This window comes from Xenopus laevis, chromosome 4S, assembly GCF_017654675.1.
Source record: "Xenopus laevis strain J_2021 chromosome 4S, Xenopus_laevis_v10.1, whole genome shotgun sequence".
In the NCBI taxonomy this organism is placed as follows: domain Eukaryota; kingdom Metazoa; phylum Chordata; class Amphibia; order Anura; family Pipidae; genus Xenopus; species Xenopus laevis.
The window spans coordinates 64,904,947-64,925,956 of record NC_054378.1 but is presented as its reverse complement, the minus strand read 5'-3'; the positions used below and the strand labels follow the sequence as shown (position 1 = coordinate 64,925,956).

At 41.4% G+C, this 21,010-nt stretch overlaps 1 protein-coding gene across 1 annotated transcript in view; it reads left to right on the top strand.

The window, feature by feature from the left end:
* Positions 1–12,329: 12,329 nt before the first annotated feature.
* lepr.S (leptin receptor S homeolog) overlaps positions 12,330–21,010 on the top strand; it is a 32,169-nt gene continuing 23,488 nt past the window's right edge. The window contains exons 1-4 of the mRNA XM_018260752.2: positions 12,330–12,386; positions 16,236–16,562; positions 18,574–18,697; positions 20,408–20,583. Coding sequence (XP_018116241.1) covers positions 12,347–12,386; positions 16,236–16,562; positions 18,574–18,697; positions 20,408–20,583 — 667 coding nt within the window. The 5' untranslated portion in view covers positions 12,330–12,346. The remainder of the gene's footprint in view (positions 12,387–16,235; positions 16,563–18,573; positions 18,698–20,407; positions 20,584–21,010) is intronic.

The following is a 21,010-nucleotide window of genomic DNA, read 5'->3' as shown; positions in this document are numbered from 1 at the left end:
TGTGCCTAATAAAAAAACATTCAGAAGAACTTTTAGGAAGTCTAGAAATTGCTCCCAAAATTGTAAGTTTACATGTGCCTGCTAACATATTTTCTACTTTAAAATATCATAAAAATGTCATAGCGATAATCCTGCAGAGAATAGAATAAAATTAAACTTTGTTGGTAAGGTTTTTTTTACATTTTCAGTTATTAAAAGGAATTTTAGGTAAATCTTTGGTTTTTGTTAGCCTATATATTATAGATACAAGACTGGTGTTCCCCTGTGTCCTGTGTTTTTACCCATGAGCCACATTCTGTAAAAAGAGTTGGGGAGCACCACAAGTATACTAAGGGGCAGATGTATGAAGGGTCGAATATCGAGGGTTAATTAACCCTCGATATTCGACTAGGAACTAAAATCCTTCGACTTCGAATATCGAAGTCGAAGGATTTAGCGCAAATCCTACGATCGAACGATCGAAGGATTATTCCTTCGATCGAACGATTAAATCCTTCGATCGAACGATTAAATCCTTCGAATCGAACAATTCGAAGGATTTTAATCCAACGATCGAAGGAATATTCTTCGATCAAAAAAACTTAGGCAAGCCTATGGGGACCTTCCCCATAGGCTAACATTGACTTCGGTAGCTTTTAGCTGCCGAAGTAGGGGGTCGAAGTTTTTTTTAAAGAGGCAGTACTTCGACTATCGGATGGGCGAATAGTCGAATGATTTTTAGTTCGAATCGTTCGATTCGTAGTCGAAGGTCGAAGTAGCCCATTCGATGGTCGAAGTAGCCCAAAAAACACTTCGAAATTCGAAGTTTTTTTAATTCGAATCCTTCACTCGAGCTTCATGAATCGGCCCCCAAAAGTACCAAATAAGTGTTGTGATTTGCTATTTGGTAGCCCCTATGTAATGACTAAGGGCACCATTTATAATGAGGTAAAATGATCCCTGTAATGATGCAGTGACACATTCTCTTGAGAACTGCTGGTGCCTTCTTGAAAATACAACGTATTTCAGCCATGTGTGGTAACTACCATTGTATTTGCATTACTCTTGATGTTAATGGCATTTTCAGCCAATCCCAGAAAATGCACTGTCCTATGCTGTATGGTGTTTATACGCCCATAGAAAATGCATGTGTTCTCCATTTGGCTGATCCAATGGATTTAAATAGGAATGCAATATCACCATAATTGTGCCGCTGAGGGAGTATAAAAACGCTATGTGTGGCTTAAGGCTATCACCACACCAGGCTCAATGTGTTGGCACACGGAACAGATTTTGATGCTAAAATTAATACTTACTTGTTTCAAATTACCACTAGGTCTAGAATGGTAATACCAAGGTTCACTAGCTCCTACTCGCACAATTGGACTCAATTCATCATCACACCTTAACTTTTTAGGAGCGTCTATGGACATGAGTACTTGTATAAATAACTCCAATGCACATTCAAGTCTCCAGAGTATAGTAGTAGGTAAATGTACTTTGCAAATTGTAGCATCCTTGTTACATCATCTTAACCTTAATAGTAGCACAATACTATCAACATTCTTTTATTAGTTGACTTGATCTTATCAATAAAAGAGAAATCACTGAGCTCAGTCTACAGTCATAACTGTATTGATAATTCTCGCTAAGATCTGAAACATGTTTAATTGCTCAAGGCTACAGTACTGTCTTTTTCTATTGACTTTGAATTGTTATTCTTCTTCTATAAACATGTATTTGCTGAGGATAAAGAAGAAAATGGGCCGCAAAATTAAGAAAGGCTATTATTTCTCAGCAAACATTTTATACTCTGTGGGATCCTTGTAGCAAGGCCACCTAGGAGACTTTTCTTTATTATGGAGGTAAACACTCAAGCATGGCTGTCTAAAAAAGCAATTCAGTCTGTTCCATACACCTTCTATTATTATATAACTTGGATCTATGAAGAAGGAGAAACAACAAACTACTAGGAAGCACTGTATAAACTGTTTATAATCACATCAATAAAATGTTTTAATATTAGTTTAGTATCAGATGCAAAATATAACTAAATTACAAATCTAGGTAAGATGGTAAATAGTCAGTACTAAGGCTTAATGAAATGTAGTTATTTATCACATAGGACAAGTTATCCTCTTTTGCCAGCTCCTTAAAAAATTGTGCACATTCATGTAACTCTGCTCACCAAAAGTCTTATGTGTGTGTAATATAAAATACTTAAATACCTTTGTTAGTTAGAGCTGCCTCAGAGATCGAAAAATAAATATGCAAAATTATATCCATGTGCATTTCTCATTATGTATTTGCTTACGATCTCCAGGGACAATGAAACCACATCTGTGTTTCAGAATACAATACTGATATATTTCTTTGGGCTTTGTGGTATTTTCCTTGCACATATTATAATGCTAAGAGTAAGAAGCACTGTTCACTACCTACTGGAATTTTACAAGTTGTCTGGTTAATACATTTAGCACTAAGATGAAAATTTCGATCAAGGCCATAGAAATACATTTATGGACAGACAGTGCCAGTAGGCTCACTGTATAAACAGACTGATAGTATGCACCAGTGCTTTGCTGCAAAACACGCAAAAGATATAAGTACCGTTAATGAATGGTGCCAATTTGCGCAATGACTCTGGCGTGGGTGCGCTTAATAAATAAACACTTGTGTCTCACTTCTACTTAAGTAAAAATGAAATAGGTTGCATGATTGCATGAACATATTTACACTATTAGTGAAATGCCTGAAATTGTTTGTGCTGCCTCCCATAGACTATGGAAACCACCAATCACCAATGGTTCAGGTGGCTTTTGACTTGAAAATGAACACCATTTTGAGCTGAAAATGATCAGGATGGGCTATGCTATTTCAGGTGTCTCTCTGCTAGTGGCTAATCTATTTGGCATGGCATTAGCCGTAATGTATCAATTAGGACACAGAAATTGGCGGTGCTACCCATAGAGTACTATACAAATATTGCTGACTAAAGCAAATGTTGTGGTGACAGGCAGGTGTCAGAAATGTGCAATGGAGCTGTATGCTTTGATTCTCTATAGTGCAAGATGTACGTTGATACAACTTGTAAAATAAATTATGGCAATATATGGCAAGGCAGCCATATAAATCCACTTGGACTCCTTTATTTTGTTGAACTAAGTATTATTTTAATGCACCAGACATAAGAGTGATCAGTTCATTTGTAACTCTATGGGGGGGGGGGGGCAGGAAGGAAACATGGCTAATAAGACCATATGTGGGGAAGGTGTGGCAAAATGTCTTCCTTACGTTTATTGGCAGTTATGGAAAGAGGAGGAAGATAGTCTGGAAACCCCATATCCCATATAAGAGGTCATGCAAAACCATGGGGAAGCTGTACATTCAAGTCAATTATAGTTCTCTTGACTGTATTGTAGGGGGTGCTCGCTGTCCCACTAGCCTCCATTTAGGTTACAATAGTAGGAAGACCACCAGTTTGAAGCAGAATAGCTAATTTATCATATAAAATGTCAGTAACCTTTTAAATCTCAAGCAACAGATTAGCCCACCCCTCCTAGAATAGTTACATAGTTACATAGTTACATAGTTAAATTGGCTTGAAAAAAGACAAAGTCCATCAAGTTCAACCCCTCCAAATGAAAACTCAGCATCCATACACACACCCCTCCCTACTTTTAATTAAATTCTATATACCCATACCTATACTAACTATAGAGCTTAGTATCACAATAGCCTTTGATATTATGTCTGTCCAAAAAATCATCCAAGCCATTCTTAAAGGCATTAACTGAATCAGCCATCACAACATCACCCGGCAGTGCATTCCACAACCTCACTGTCCTGACTGTGAAGAACCCCCTACGTTGCTTCAAATGAAAGTTCTTTTCTTCTAGTCTAAAGGGGTGGCCTCTGGTACGGTGATCCTCTTTATGGGTAAAAAGGTCCCCTGCTATTTGTCTATAATGTCCTCTAATGTACTTGTAAAGTGTAATCATGTTCCCTCGCAAGCGCCTTTTTTCAAGAGAAAACAACCCCAACCTTGACAGTCTACCCTCATAATTTGTCTTCCATCCCTCTAACCAATTTAGTTGCACGTCTCTGCACTCTCTCCAGCTCATTTATATCCCTCTTAAGGACTGGAGTCCAAAACTGCACTGCATACTCCAGATGAGGCCTTACCAGGGACCTATAAAGAGGCATAATTATGTTTTCATCCCTTGAGTTAATGCCCTTTTTTATGCAAGACAGAACTTTATTTGCTTTAGTAGCCACAGAATGACTTTACCCAGAATTAGACAATTTGTTATCTACAAAGACCCCTAGATCCTTCTCATTTAAGGAAACTCCCAACATACTGCCATTTAGTGTATAACTTGCATTTATATTATTTTTGCCAAAGTGCATAACCTTGCATTTATCAACATTGAACCTCATTTTCCAGTTTGCTGCCCAGTTTTCCAATTTAGACAAACAATAATATCTACAAAAAACAAATGAAAATGAAATCAAATGAAAAAGACAGAGGCATGTTTTCCAGTTCATCAGTTTTATTAAGGAATGTAGCTTCATTCCATATCTGTACTTACATCATACATTGCATTACCAATATTGCTTTTCTCAGAGAATGATTCAGAGTATTACATCAGGGCAGGATCTGATATCTGATGCAATCGCACAGGAGCACATTTTTAAATCTGCTTCTTTTAACTAGATGTTGGCACAGTGAGTGCCATGAACATAGCATTTCTCATTTAGGGAATATTTTCATTTTCATTTAAATACAATAATATAATTTTATTTTATGAAAATTTAAATATTTTAATATGCTTATCAGTCAGTGTTTATCTAACTATATAGTCTGCCCCCCCAGTATTTGTGGGGTCTGCAGAGCACAGCAAGACCCTGTATGCAAGTGCTTCTTAAATAGCACTTGGGTTGCCATTTTGTAATTGCATTCTAAATAATAATAATAATAATAATAGGCCAGTCTTGCTATGAATGTGTAACCCCTTTACTTTTTGGCCATCCCCTGTGCCATAGATTATACATCATTACCTTCTTACCACTTTCAGGTCCTGAGTCCCCTTTACTAAGTGAAAGGGTACTGGGAATTACCTCTCATGGCAGTGCCTCCACCTAATGGGATCTGGGAATACACTTGCGGGTGGCTCCATTAGGAAACAATAATAAAACAGACATTTGCAATATAACAAATATAAGCTTTATGTAAAAGTAAAAGTGCAAAGTAAATATGCATGTTACATATTACTGATCAATTCCCCTGGGGAACCCGTTGCAGTCCAATCCTGGCACCTCCTTGCCAGTCAAAGTCCCGCACTCCACTCCTGGTGGGAGACTCTCAGTCCCTTTTCCCAAAGAGCTCTTAATGTTCCCAGGTAGTACTACCTGCCCAAATACCTCTCCGGCTGACAGAGGTAGTTGCTCCTATGTGGCAGGTACAAGAACAACACCTGTATCTGTACAGGGACACATGCTGGATCCTTTCTCTACCCTCGCTCAGGCACAACTCACTCAGATGGGCAGGCTCATCCAGAGCCGGAACAGCCATCCACAGTGATGAAATCCTTCAGCTAAGCACACGCAGCTTGCTTTGAATCTTCAGGGTACAGTTCCCAACACTATCAGCAGTGTGAGCATGACAAACCCCCTCTTCTCCTCATGGCATAGCTCCCAGTACTCCTCATAGTGCGAGCACATAAAAGTCCTCCTTACTGTACACAAAAAGTCATCCAAGCTCTAAACCCACATGGTTGAGCTTACCAGGCTTTGGAGTACCCTACCACATGCCCAGCCAGAACTCCTTTTAGCCCTTCATCTTGCAGCAGTTCCTAATCACTCTCTCCTCAGTGAAATTTAAACTAACAATGGCTGTGAGCACATGACAGTTGCACAGCAGCGACACCTTTTGACACCCTCTGGTATCTGCCTGACACACTGCACAGGGACATGGGCTCCTTCCACCTCCCTTCAATCTAGGTCGAACTTCTAGCTGGACAGGCAGGGGATTTCCCACTATATGAAAGGATTTCAGCAACATATGGGAATTAACCCTATGGATCTGTAACGATCGCCGCCCGGAGCAGGCCCAGGAGCTCCGGGCGGCGCGTCCATCTGTAGCGGCGCCGGGTGATGACGTCAGCGCGCCGACGTCGGCGCAAGTGCGTCAATGACGTCAGAATGGCGCCAAATTTGAAAATAAAAACTCCAACTAGACGCCAGAATGGCGCCCAAGAATAGGATTACTTTCCTGAAGCATATCCTGGGTTTCCTGTGTGCCTTATTGCCTAATATTATTCCTGCCTTGTATCCTGACCCTTTTGCCTGGACTTTGGACTTTGATTGTATTCTGCCTGCCTGTGAACTCTTGCCTGATCCTGACTATTCTCCGTTTAACCCTTTGGATACCGCGACCTTGTTCCCTCAAGAGGGCTTCCTCCTTGATCCAGACAACCTCCCTGGAGGGAGCTCCCGGCTCCCTGACATTATTCTTGGGCCATGGATCCTTCTGAGGAAGCCACACCTCATGTCGGACGAGCGCTCCGCGGACTGGCATCCCGCATGGAGGACTACGAAAACCAGCAAGTTCGCATTGGGCAAGCACTCGATGTCCTGCTGGCTCAAGTGCCTTCTGCGTCCTCTACTGCTCCACCTACTGGGGATCCCCCCCCATGGCGGCAGCCCCCACGAACACAAGCTACCCGACAGGTGAGCCTCGCATTCCACCTCCCCCTCGTTTCAGTGGGGACCCACAAGCCTGCAGGGGATTTGCCACGCAATGCCAAATTCAATTTGAGTTCCAACCCACACAGTTTCCAAGCGAGCGTTCCAAGGTGGGGTATGTGATGTCTCGATTGGAAGGCAAGCCACTGGAGTGGGCAACGTCTCTTTGGGAGAAGAATTCCCCGCTGACTTTTGATGTTAAAGACTTTCTCCAAGCTTTTCGTATAGTCTTTGATGCTCCAGGTCGGGTTACGAACGCCCCTGCCCGTCTCTTGCAGCTCCGGCAAGGAAGCCGCAGTGTCAATGAGTATGCTATAGACTTCCGAACACTGATGGCGGAGACTTCCTGGTGTGATGACGCTTACAAGGCTGTATACTACCAAGGCCTATCCATTCGCATCAAAGATGATCTCGTCTCCAGAGAGACTCCTGACACCCTGGAAGGGTTGATCGCTCTATCCATTAAGGTGGACACTCGTCTCAGAGAGCACCAGGTGGAGAGAGAGCGCAGTAGACGATTTTCTCCCATGTTGGCCCCTCGCTTTCAAAGGCCGATTCTGCAAACACCCGCTGTTCCTGTGACCCATGTGTCGATGTCTCCCTTGGAGGAACCCATGCAAGTAGGAAAGACTCGCCTCTCCGAGCAGGAAAGACTCCGAAGACGTATGGCAGGTCTCTGTTTATACTGTGGTGGGCATTCCCATTTTGCCAACGCCTGTCCTGCCAAAGCCAAGAGTTTTGTACCCCGAGGTATGTCTCAGGTTTCTTATGTAGGGGGCATCACTCGAGGTTCTCTGGAGAAGTATCAAGAAAATTCACGCAGGCTTCTCCTTCCTTTGCAGATTCACCTGGCAAGTAAGTCTATCTTCGAAAGGGCCTTCCTCGACTCCGGAGCGGATGGCAATTTCATGGATGCCTTTTTTGCCGAACGCATGAAGATTCCTCTGCTTCCATTGTCTTCTCCCCTGCGAATTACTGCCATAGATGACAAACCCCTGGAGTTTGAATTCGTCACAAAGTTCACGGCGGAACTATCTGTACAAGTTGGGGCGCTGCATCAAGAAAAACTTTCATTCTTCATCATCCCCTGTCCTTCTACTCCAGTGATATTGGGTCTTCCATGGTTACGTCTGCATAACCCCACCATAGACTGGTCCACTGGGCAGATCTCTCGTTGGAGTTTATTTTGCCTGCAACATTGCCTTCCGCCAAAACCCCTCGAGAAGGTGAATGTCTCCTCTGCGGAATTAAAGACTTTGCCCTCCACTTACAAGGGATTTTCCGATGTGTTTTGTAAAAAGTCTGCAGAGTTCCTTCCCCCACATCGCTCCTACGACTGTCCGGTTGAACTCCTGCCTGGAGCTATGCCCCCCAGAGGGCGCACCTACCCTCTCTCTCCTGCAGAGACTACCGCTATGAAGGAGTACATCCAAGAAAATCTCCAGCGGGGGTTTATCCGCCCTTCTACCTCTCCTGCAGGGGCTGGGTTCTTCTTCGTGGAGAAGAAGGACGGAGGCCTTCGGCCTTGTATAGACTATCGGGGTCTAAATAAGATCACCGTGAAAAACAGATACCCTCTGCCCCTGATTGCCGAGCTCTTTGACCAGCTGAAAGGGGCCAAGATTTTCTCCAAGTTGGATCTCCGGGGGGCCTACAACCTCATTCGCATCCGGGAGGGTGACGAATGGAAGACGGCATTCAACACTCGGGATGGGCACTATGAATATCTCGTTATGCCCTTCGGCCTATGCAATGCCCCTGCCGTCTTCCAGGAGTTTGTGAATGATGTGTTCCGAGATCTCCTAGGAAGGTTCGTAGTCGTATACTTGGACGACATCCTGATCTTTTCCAAGGACCTTGAAAGTCATCGCTCCCAGGTGAAGGAGGTACTCTCTCGTCTGAGGAAGAACTCTCTTTTCGCCAAGTTGGAGAAGTGTGTTTTCGAGGTATCCAAGATCCCCTTCCTAGGATACATTATCTCTCCAGAGGGATTTGAGATGGACCCCGTGAAAGTGTCGGCCATCCAGGAGTGGCCTCTCCCACTGAGTACCAAAGCAATCCAGAGATTCATCGGATTTGCTAATTATTATCGACAGTTCATCCGGGGGTTCTCTTCCCGCATTGCACCTATCCTGGCCCTCATCCGAAAAGGGGGTAAACCCAGCCTGTGGCCTCCATCTGCTATAGAAGCCTTTCAGTCCTTGAAAGAGGCCTTCACGTCCGCTCCTGTTCTTCGACATCCCAATCCTGCACTACCCTTCTGCATCGAAGTTGATGCTTCTGAAGTCGGAGCCGGAGCTATCCTGTCTCAGAGACATTCCTCTGATGGAAAATTGCACCCCTGTGCGTTTTTCTCCAAGAAGTTCTCATCCGCAGAGCAGAACTATGACGTTGGGAATCGAGAACTCTTGGCAGTCAAGCTTGCCCTTGAAGAATGGCGTCACCTTCTGGAGGGTTCTGAAATTCCTGTCCAGATTTTCACTGATCACAAGAATCTGGAGTTCATACAGTCCCTCAAGAGGCTAAATCCCAGACAAGCCAGGTGGGCCCTTTTCTTTTCCCGATTTAACTTTGTTTTGACTTATCGCCCAGGTTCCAAAAATCTGAAGGCCGACGCCTTGTCTCGTAGCTTCACTCCGGTGGACCGTGACCCTGAGAGACAGGAACCAATCATTCCACCAGTCAAGATCATTGCCTCTCTGTATCCCCAATTTGCCGACCAGATTCTGGCTGGGCAGTCCTCGGCTCCTCAAGATACTCCGATTGGCATGGCCTTCGTCCCTCCAGAACTTCGCCTGGCCATCCTGCAACAAACCCACTGCTCCAGGCAAGCTGGACATCCTGGTTCGGCTAAGACCCTTGAACTCCTGAGGCGCCTAGTCTGGTGGCCTGATATCCGCAAGGATGTAAAGGACTTTGTGGCTGCTTGTAATGTCTGCGCCACTTCTAAGCCTAGCCATTCCCGCCCCAGTGGGTTGTTACAGCCTTTGCCGGTACCCTCTCGTCCATGGACGCACCTCTCTATGGACTTTATTGTCGAACTTCCTCCCTCCGGTGGGAATACTGTGATCTGGGTTGTTATTGATCGCTTCTCCAAAATGGCCCATTTCATCCCTCTGAAGAAGTTGCCCTCTGCGGTGGAGTTGTCCCAGCTTTTTATCCAGTACATCTTCCGCCTGCATGGTTTCCCGGTGGAGATCGTCTCCGATAGAGGCACCCAGTTTACTGCCAAGTTCTGGCGTTCCTTATGCAAAGACCTGGGAATTGTTCTTCAGTTTTCATCTGCATACCACCCGCAAACGAATGGGGCAGCTGAACGTGTCAACCAAGCCCTGGAGCAGTTCCTGAGGAACCACGTATCCCTCTGCCAGGATGACTGGTCTGATCTCCTCCCATGGGCGGAATTCGCTCATAATAATGCTTGTCATTCCTCTACAGGAAGGTCTCCGTTCATGTCGGTGTATGGTCAGCATCCTCAAGCTTTTCCCCAAGACTTTGTGCTATCTGACGTCCCGGCTGCTGACGACTCCGCAGCCCATATGTCTGCTATTTGGGCTGCGACCAAGTTGAACCTAGAGAAGAGTGCTCTTGTTCATAAGACTTTCGCGGATCGTCGTCGAAGATCCTCTCCTCTCTACAAGGTGGGTGATAATGTCTGGCTCTCTTCCAGGAATATCCGGTTGAAGATACCATCTCCCAAGTTGGGTCCAAAATTCGTGGGACCATTTCCCATCTTGGAGATAATCAACCCTGTGGCTGTCAGACTCCAGCTTCCACCAGAGATGAGAATCCCCAACGTGTTCCACGTGTCTCTGGTGAAACCCGCCATCACCAACCGGTTCTCTGGCGGTCAGTCTCCTCCTCCTGCCATCTCAGTGGAGGGTCAACTCGAGTACGAGGTGGAGAAAATCCTAGACTCCAGAATCTCCAGAGGGTCCCTTCAGTACCTCATTCAGTGGAAGGGCTTTGGCCCTGAAGAATGCTCCTGGGAAGGACACCGTGATGTTCACGCTCCTCGTCTGGTGAGGGAGTTCCATTCCAAGTTTCCCCAGAAGCCAAGTCCTGGTGGTCCAGAGGCCCCCCGTGAGGGGGGGGGGTACTGTAACGATCGCCGCCCGGAGCAGGCCCAGGAGCTCCGGGCGGCGCGTCCATCTTCGCCGGCGTCGCTCCCAAAATGGCGGCGCCCATGGCCGCCACGTGGGTAGCGGCGCCGGGCGATGACGTCAGCGCGCCGACGTCGGCGCAAGAGCGTCAATGACGTCAGAATGGCGCCAAATTTGAATATAAAAACTCCAACTAGACGCCAGAATGGCGCCCAAGAATAGGATTACTTTCCTGAAGTATATCCTGGGTTTCCTGTGTGCCTTATTGCCTAATATTGTTCCTGCCTTGTATCCTGACCCTTTGCCTGGACTTTGGACTTTGATTGTATTCTGCCTGCCTGTGAACTCTTGCCTGATCCTGACTATTCTCCGTTTAACCCTTTGGATACCGCGACCTTGTTCCCTCAAGAGGGCTTCCTCCTTGATCCAGACAACCTCCCTGGAGGGAGCTCCCGGCTCCCTGACAGGATCCCTACAAATGTTTGTCCAATGTTTAGTGAAATAATTTGGGTGCTGCTACAGTTAAGTGACTTTGTAGACTGTTTGCACATAACCTGTAGTTGCACATTGCTACTTTAGGTTTTAAAGCTAATAATTATTTTTAGACAACTGTGTAAGCACAGCCTGAAAGAAAGCATCTCTCCTGATAGATGTCATGGTTTGCATGGAAATCCAGGGCCTTGTGGATACAACACATGCACTACAAAAAGTACCCAAGACAGAACCAATAGTGCAGATAGTTTACCATACACACACATTACACACATTGCATTATTTACTGCTCTTTTAAATTATTTTATAAAACCCATAATAAATCCTTTTTGTATGCAGGGAGGATACAATCTACATTTATTTAATCATTACCAAAGACAACTTTTCTATGTTCTCAACTCTAAATTTATCACATGTTTAACAGACTCAGTAAAGGTTAAACCTAGATTCCTCGGTAACTGAAAAAAGCTTATCTATGCTACTGGTTTTCAAGCTTTACTTGTTAGTACTTTTAATGCTTCAGCCATATGAATGTTGTGTGTTGTGTGTTTTTTATGCTGCCTATTTATAGTGTGTCCAAACCAGCACAATGGCAGCATTTAGAAAGGAAATTGTACAATAGGTCAGATTAACATTAATGATTTTCCAGTTTCACCTAAAAATGACCCACTGCGGTTTCCTGAATCATTCAAGCAGAATTAATTAGTATCATTTTATCCTTCACTCATGAAGTATAAACATATTTAGGGCACATTTAGACCATTGAAATAACATTTGTGTCTTTATCTTCTTTGTTTGCAAAGGAACCAGCAGCTCATTAAATGGCAGTGCATGAGGTTTTTTATTTGTTCCTCTTATAGCTTTTGCTGTTAAAAGCATGAAGCTTTAAATCATTAAGAATGTACCCTGAGAGGAACAATAATCTTATCTATGAATAAAAAGGAACACAAACGTATTTCAGTTGTGTTTTAAAACAACTGCTAAGGTTTTGTTTTTTCTTCCAGGTAAACTGTCCGAAACAAGATATGTTTTATCATGGGATATTGACCTTCTTTCTACTCATAGGTAAGTTTGCCATGTTGCTTCGTCATTGTGTGAAATAAATATTAAAACAGTATTTTACTTGACTGTGAAATAGACTATCCATTGTTAAAGAACTAACATAATACAACATAATACAAAGCATACAACTTATGCTGGCTGGAGGGGGGCATTTACTTTTAAAAGTGGGAAAGTTATTTAAACAACGGCAATTACAGAAACATGGGCACTAGTTTTCATACAAAATTACTTATACCTGTGGTGAGTCTTTTCATAATAAATATTTCAATAAATATAACATTAGTTATAGCAAATACCTCATCACATTAAATTGGTGGTCACACTTTTGTAACAATGGTTTCATATAGTACATTTGTATACTGCAAGGTCAAGCTAAGTGCTTCCATTATTCAATCAACCTCCAGATATTTCATTCTACTTTATCAATACCATTAGTGCATTATTTAGACAAATCATCAAGTTATTGTGTCTATAAAATGTACTTATTTAGAGCCTTTCGCTACTTGACTATTAATGACTGTTTCATTCACCCAGCTGCATCCTCCATATGGTCTTCACCAGGCCTAAACGAATGACCTTCAAAGATGTGGTCTCCTTGTAAAATTTCAAAAGACAATTGATACTAAATGTTGTGTTATAATGCATATATATTTGAATTGGTTGTAGACTTTTACATTTATTTTAATAATGCACTAAAAAGTATTTGTCAGTATTGTCTCTAATAATTGATGCAGATTGCCCTTGGTGACCAGTGGTGTAAATAGTTTACTTAAATACTGGTTTGCAAGCAGATTATCCATGTAGAAATGACAATGGGAACACGTGCAAAGTGCAATAAAAATGGGTGCAACACTAGTGCCACTGAGTGCACTGGCACTTGGCAGTGGTAAATGTTGTTTTTGTGGTTCTTTGCCTTGATCTTACTATAAACACAGCTAATGAAACCAATCTAGTAGGAACTGGTAAAGGAGTTCCATTCCCCAGGGCAAGCTTTAATGCAATCCATATAAGTTGAGAGGGGACTGTAATCATGAAATCAGGAGAAACGAAAAAAGATGCACAATAATGGATTGGTTTGAAACACAAAGACGAAAAAAAAAGCAGACATGCAAGGAAAGAAATTTTTTGGAACAAATCGAAACCAACTGTTTGTCAGGGGGACTAGCGGCTCCCAAAGGGAGTAGTCCGGACCAAGGAGGAAGCCAGGAACCAGAGTCCAAGATCGTGGTATCCGAGGGGTTAACAAGAGAATAGTCAAAGTCCAGGCATAGTTTCAGGAGGCAGGCAGATCAGGTTCCAAGTCAGAGTTTCTGGCAGGAATCAGGATCAGGATAACAATAGCAAACACACCCAGGTTCTATAGCACAAGAAACCTATAATTGGGCAGGGTTTCAGTGTCCAGGGCGCCCTTTTATGACAAAAACCTGGCACCAGTGATGACATCATCATGCAGCGACGCTGCACCCTTGTGTTCAACATGGGCACCGCCATCTTGGATTTTCATCGGCACCAGTGATGACGTCATCATGCAGCGACGCTGCACCCTTGTGTTCAACATGGGCACCACCATCTTGGATTTTCATTGCGACCGCCGAGAAGGTGAGCAGCGCCGTCGGGTGCTTCTGGCAGTCCTGACACTGTTCTTTGGAAGCAGCTGTTTTGCAGTTTAAAAAACGCTAGTCTATTATGAAACTAAAAAAACCCTAAAAAACAGACATTATACTGGACATGGTATGGTTGGTATACCAGATGTTATGCTGGGCAAAAGGAGGATGAATACATGGGGTCAATGGATACTTATGTATTATGTAAGACATAGGGAGACAGCTGCAAGAACATGACATTTTTTGAAGTTGCTAGCAAGTCAAAGCTGGCAGCACTTGTATGGAAGGACAAACTGACAACTATCCCATCCCCATTATAAGTAGAAAGGCATGCACATTAATTTACATAATGCAAGTGCCAGAGTGCTAAAGGGTGCCAAATTGTGCCCTTTAATACTAATGCATAGATATATGCAGCACTGACAAATGTGTATCAACATATGTTTGCACCCATTACTTTGCAAGTTGTCTCATTTTTGGTCACAGATACCTATTGTGTTTTCTTGAGTGACCTCTGTCTCAACAAGGGCAGTAAAACAGGATTATTAGATAACAACCCATCCCAATGTAATTAAGATGAAGTTGCTGAAAATAACCAATAAGGTACTGTAAGGTTTTGAAATGTTCTAACTCAATATTTTACTCATGGTTCCAGCCTCCTAAGCAATTTGCTACAAGAGGAAACTTCTTGCGATTTTGGGAGACTGGAGCGACACATGGGTTTTACCACCAGCGTTTCACATTATTGTCTATGGGAAAGCTTTTTACTGGAGAGTGCAGGAGATTGGTTGGCCAGAGAAGCAGCGATTTATCGCTAGCGATTAATCTCCTGGTGTGGCACTAACCTAAAAGTTGATTAGCAACCTTTGGAATTTAGGGAAAGGCAGTACAGGTATGAGACCTGTAATCTAACATACTCAGGACCTGGGGTTTTCTGGAGAAAGGGTCTTTCCATAATTTGGATCACAATACCTTAAGTCTACTCAAATACTATTTAAACAGTAAAAAACCCACTAGGATTGTTTTGCTTCCAATATCTTTAGAAGTACAGTCTACTGTTTTCTCATTACAGGAGGAAATTATTTTTCAAAATGTGAATTATTTGATTAAAATAAAGTGTAAGGGAGATGGCCTACCCATAATTTGGAGCTTTCCAGATAATGGGTTTCTGGATAATGGATCCTATTTCTGTATTACAATTTTGCTTTTATCAGGGATTCTGTCATGGGAAACATGTTTTTTTATAATATGCATCAGTAAATAGCACTCCTCCAGCAGAATCTTGCATTGAAATCCATTTTTCAAAAGAGCAAACATATTTTAAGATATTTAATGTTAAAATCTGACATGGGGCTAGACATTTTGCTACTTTTCCTGGTGCCCCCAGCCATGTGACCTGTGATCTGATAGTCTTCAGTCACTCATTACTGCTGCACTGCAAGTTGGAGTGATATGACCCCCTTCCTTTCCCCCAGCAGCCCCCCCAGCAACCCTTGAGCAGAACAATGGGAAGGTAACCAGGCACCTGCATTGTTAAAAATGCTCACATAGCTCCCTAATGGTAGATATGAGAACAGCACTCAATAGTAAAAATCCAAGTCTGACTAACCCAAATCATGATTTGTTTAGTTACATTGAGTAGGAGATTATTTGAATGCAGTTCCATTGTGAAGTGATGGCTATTTCTGAAAGCACATGAGCAGGTAAAATGACCTGAGATGGCTACCTGCACACTAATATTACAACTAAAAAAACATACAATACATATATTGGTTCAAAAATAAAAGTAATATAACGAATTATGGGAAATAAACAGTGTAATTTAGTATAAAACTCAACCAAAAATCATGACAGAATCCCTTTAACTTATAGCAGTGTTTCCTAAGTGTTGCATATAGTGACAAACCTGAGGCAGGTCACAATTGAGAAGAAGATTTTCTGAAATATTATGTATCCTGATACCTCAAAACTGAGGAAGGTTGAAAGTTATAAATATTTCTGCTCTTGTTGTCATGTAAGCAAATGTGGTTTTGGATGCATAGATTCATAAAGCAGTTAAGACACAATTCATTTGAACAGTTGATCAGATGCATGTAACTTTGCAAATTGATGATCTGATGTATATCTAATGTTCTGAAATTTTAATTTAATTGAGAATAATTACTAAACAAACCATTACTGCAGCTGTTATTGTTGATTTTAAAATACTGACATATTTTATTTACATATATATTCTGTTATTTTTTAGGATATATGCAAATAACAGCAGCTTATTCTGAGATGTATTGGACTCCGCCTTCTGATTTCTTTCTGACGTGCATACTGGCCAACAAATCTGTCAGTTATCCACTGTTCAGTGGAATTTTACAGAATAAGTCAGATATCTCTGGGAAGCATGATATATCAGAGGACAGGTCGGAGTTGAGATGTACCTATTTACCTGATTTAAAATCACAAGAACATGTTTTATGTTGCCTCTGGGATAATTCAAACACAAACATCTCAAGTCAAAATACAGTTGCAGAGTTAAGGGAGATGCTTTTCTCAAGCTTTGCACCAGATATCCAACTAGAAGGTAAGTTTTATGGGAGTTCATGTCCTAACTACGTGCATCGGGAACCGATATACCAGTGCCGGGCCAACGCGGGCAGGCGCCCTAGGCAGCCTGGCCCGGCAAAGCGCCCAATACGCGAGTGCGCATGCGCGAAAAGACACAAGTGCGCATGCGCGGAAAAATCCGAGTGCGCATGCGTACTTACATTTTTCGCGCTTGCGCACTTGCGCAAACACGCACGTCGGCCAGAGCAGGGACCGGACTAGGGGATAGCAGAGGCAGAGAAGGTGCGTGCCTGGCGCCCCTCCAGCTTTGCGCCCTAGGCACGTTCCTACTCTGCCTACCCCTAGTTGCGGCCCTGCGATATACTGTACTGTATATCATAGTTATGTTTCTTATTATTGTGCTGAGTAATACAACCTAGGGAGACAGATTATTATTCTGTTTGTGTTTTATATAAGAAAACTGAAAAAGACTAAGGTGAATCAATGAAAACTCTGTATGAAACCATCCCTTTTGTAGTTATATCACTCTTTTAGGGTCTTACACACTTTTTAAGTGTTTGAAATGCAGGTTGTTTGGGCACACTTAAATGCATCAGCTAACGGAATTCTTTAAATTCTGCCTGTTTGTACTCATGTGTATTCAGAATTGTGTGTTATTGCATACAACATGCTGTATATTATTTTGCACTTTCATATGACAATTGAATAGGGGGTTGCATGTGGAACTCATAAAGGTGCACTTTAAATAAAATGGCTAAAAACATATATGCATTTTGACATGCTCAGAAAGATGCAGAAAAAATGTCTTTGTGTAGGAACCCTACGCCTAGCTTAATCCCATTAATGTGCACGGTTCCAAGCAGATGAATAACTCATCAGTCTGATCCTAGTAAATTTTCAAAAAAATGTAAGTACTATAATTGCTGGTCTACTTCTTAAAAAAGGCTTCCTTTTAGCATTTAGTCTTTAAAATAAATGATACAGGCATGGGATCTGTTATATGCAATGCTTGGGAGTTGGGGTTTCCTGGAAGGGGTATTTTCACTTACACCTAATCATATTTTAAAAAACGAACAAGGATTACTTTACCTATATGGGTTCATGTAGTTTAATTACCATCATGCATGAGGTACTGTTTTAGTATTGCAGGAACAAAATGGAAATATTTTTTTAAAACATTGCTTCAAATTGAGTCTATAGAAAATGATATTCCTGTATTTTCAATCTTTCTGAATAATGGCTTACAACATTATAGATCCCATACCTGTATATGAAATGCTTGGTAAAATGGATACACGAGGCTACTTAAAACATATAAGCATTAAAAAAAAAAGTTAAATTATTACAGAAAGAAGTGGAAATCAATCAAAACATAAGAATTGGTCACTTAAATAGGACTGTCATACCCATCTGGATAATGGGCTTCCAGCTAATAGATCCCATTTTTTCTGAAAACTACTCTGACCAAATCTGTACGGTCTTCCCCCCCTCCATCACCATTTATCAATACATTTTTCCGAAATATATTTTGGATTTGTCACTGAAAACTGTAACTTTTTCGGATTTGAAGCCTGAAAACCACAAAATCTTTGGATTATTGAACAAACCCAGTGCAGATCAGGATATCAACGGGACATCTGCCATTGACTTCTACATAAACTCGGCAGGCCTGAGTTGGAGTCATTTTTTATTGGAGTTTAATAAACCATGAAAAATTTTAGTTTTTTTCCTACAAAAAACTGTGTTTTTTCCCCTTTAAAAGTCAGACCAAAAAAAACAAATAACCCCCTAAATGTGACAAGTTTACCACCTTATCATTAATTGTATTCCTTTCTGCAAGCTGTGTTCCAAACTCATGCCATTTCACTTTTGCTCTCCCATCCTGTTGTCCCATTGGTGCATGGATTGCAGAGCAAAACAGTAAAACTGATGGCTAACTTGCAATGGCAATTACAATGTTACTCCTATTGTTTATATGTAATATTATGGCTTGCATGAAGACTGAATATTTCTGATTTTCTTTGCAGATTTCACCTGGAATGTGCAGTGCTCATCTGGGGAGAAAACAAATACGCTAATTTGTGACTTGCAATTATTACAAGAAACACAGCACATCATAAACGATTATCAAATTAGTCTTCATTATGCTTTGTAAGTGTGTTGATTCCATTAAGTCTTTCAAAGAAAAGCCTGCAATATATGATTTGGTAATTATGTATAGTATGCATTAAGTGAAAGAATTTCTTCTAATAGTCACGGCTGTATGTACAAAGTCAAATGAGTGAGAATAGTCTGAATATAAATAGGAAATCTAAGCATATATACTATATGTGCAAATGTAGTTTAATATAACATATTGCTTAATCCATGGGCGTTTAGCATTAAAGATTAACTGCAAGAAGAGTTTACTAAGAATGATAATAAGATATGGCGAAAGCACTTTGAAAGAACACCTGAGACATATGGCCAATTTCCTGTTTACATTCAAGGTACAAAATACGATCCTGTACTTCATTGTGGGCCAAATTCTGACATATCTGTGGGTGCCATAGATGTTATATCAGTTGACATTTAATTTGATTTCTCATTAATTATCTTAAACGTATATTAGTCGCACATATGACTGTCCTTCTGGTCTGGTTTGTGCTCTTGCTGTATTATAGGGCATTTACAATGTCATCTAGTCTGAAAAAGTGGACCAGGATAACCAGTTAATAGTTTATATAAAGTACATGTATTGGTCATAGCCAATATGGATAGAATCTGGAATTACAAATTTAAATAGATTAGCAATATTTACATTTTTTTTAAAGGTTGCCCTGTAGGTTGTGCCCTAAAGTGCAGCTCTTTGTGCTCATAGAGAGGCAGCTGGTGTGCACCAGAAGTTGCATGAGAACACTCTATTACTGGCTGTCTGACTGAGACAGGCAAAAAATACAGAGCTATCTTGAACTACACTCAAACTTGTGCTGGATTTTTAATCCAGCCCAATGTGCATATGTCCTGGTGCTCTCTCTATGGGATCTTAGCAGTCTTGAACGTGTATCCAGGGCAATAATAAATAAGCCATGTAGGGTTTCCAGCGCTGGGGAAAAATGCCCATTAACAAAGAAAGGTCTTGCAATATTTCTTGCTGCTGTTTTGGCAAACCTGCTTAACTTTGGTGATGTTAATCCTGGGAGACTGCTTCATCTCAAATCCTGGCCTAACACAAAGTAAGCCAATAATATTCCCAGTCTGTTTGACATGTGTGCTCACATCTGAACCATAAGCAGAATTGTTTCAATATGTTAAACTCATAAATAGCGAACAGGAGAGGTGAGCCAAATGGAACATTGTGTCTCCACATAGTGAGGAAAATTCAAAACAGTGCAGAGGATTTGACTTTGTAAATTCTATCTACCGTGCAAATACATGAGCATAGCAAACATGCAAGATCATACCAAATGTTCTCTTCTAAGACAACAAATAGTTTCTAAATAGCATTGGCCAGGACCTTATGTACGGAGTTCTTTTCTTGGAGTTTTATGATGAAAGATGGAAAGATGAATGATGCTCTGAACATTTATTTCATTACAGTGTACTGTACATTAAATAACTCTGATGCATCTACTTGTTTTACACTGAAAACTAGTTCTGGAAGGTTTTTTAGCAAATTGTATCCTTTCTATTTAGAACTTATTAGTTGTGAGCTGTAAAAAAAGTGCACTGCGAGAGGTGAGCCATCACACATTATGGTCATACTTACTGTCAGCTAGTTTGAAAATTTTCTCTGATACGGGAACATTAGCAGGTCGTTTTACATAATCATTCCCTGTATATTTAGCACCATCATATTACTTATTAGATTGCTTTATCTAGAGTTGCAAAGAGTGAGCTGAGAGGCACAGCTGATTGCAGATGCTTTGGATATGAGAAATGTGAGTGTGTTGTACCATCTGTAAAGTTCAATGACTCCTGTATCCTGTGGATTGAAATCCTGAATATCACAGCACATCTTCAGTCCCCACTTATGTCTGTTGTACCTTACAGTATAGGTAAGTGATCCTCTAGTCATACCTTCCCATATACAGTCTGTAGCTTATCTTACTGTCTCGCCTTCCTGTATAGTAAGTGAGTAAGTATGGCTACCTACCGTCAAACCTTCACATATTGATAAAGGATCCTTCTGTTATGTGCAGTAAATAATATGTAAAGCAGCTATATAATATTGTGCCTCAGCTTCAATATACTATAGAAATTATATATTTTTATTATTTCTGCTGAAACCTAAAATAATCAAAAGGGTAAGAAAAGTAAAAAGGGTGCACAAACTGGAAAAAGTAAAGGAATATGTTTCAGCAGGTGTGAAATAAGTATATTTATCAGTATGAGCTGTTGTACTCAGATTTTAGCATCTTCATTGCAGTATACCATGCATAATTAGCAATGCAGGTGATATTGTTATTATAATATTGGAGCAGC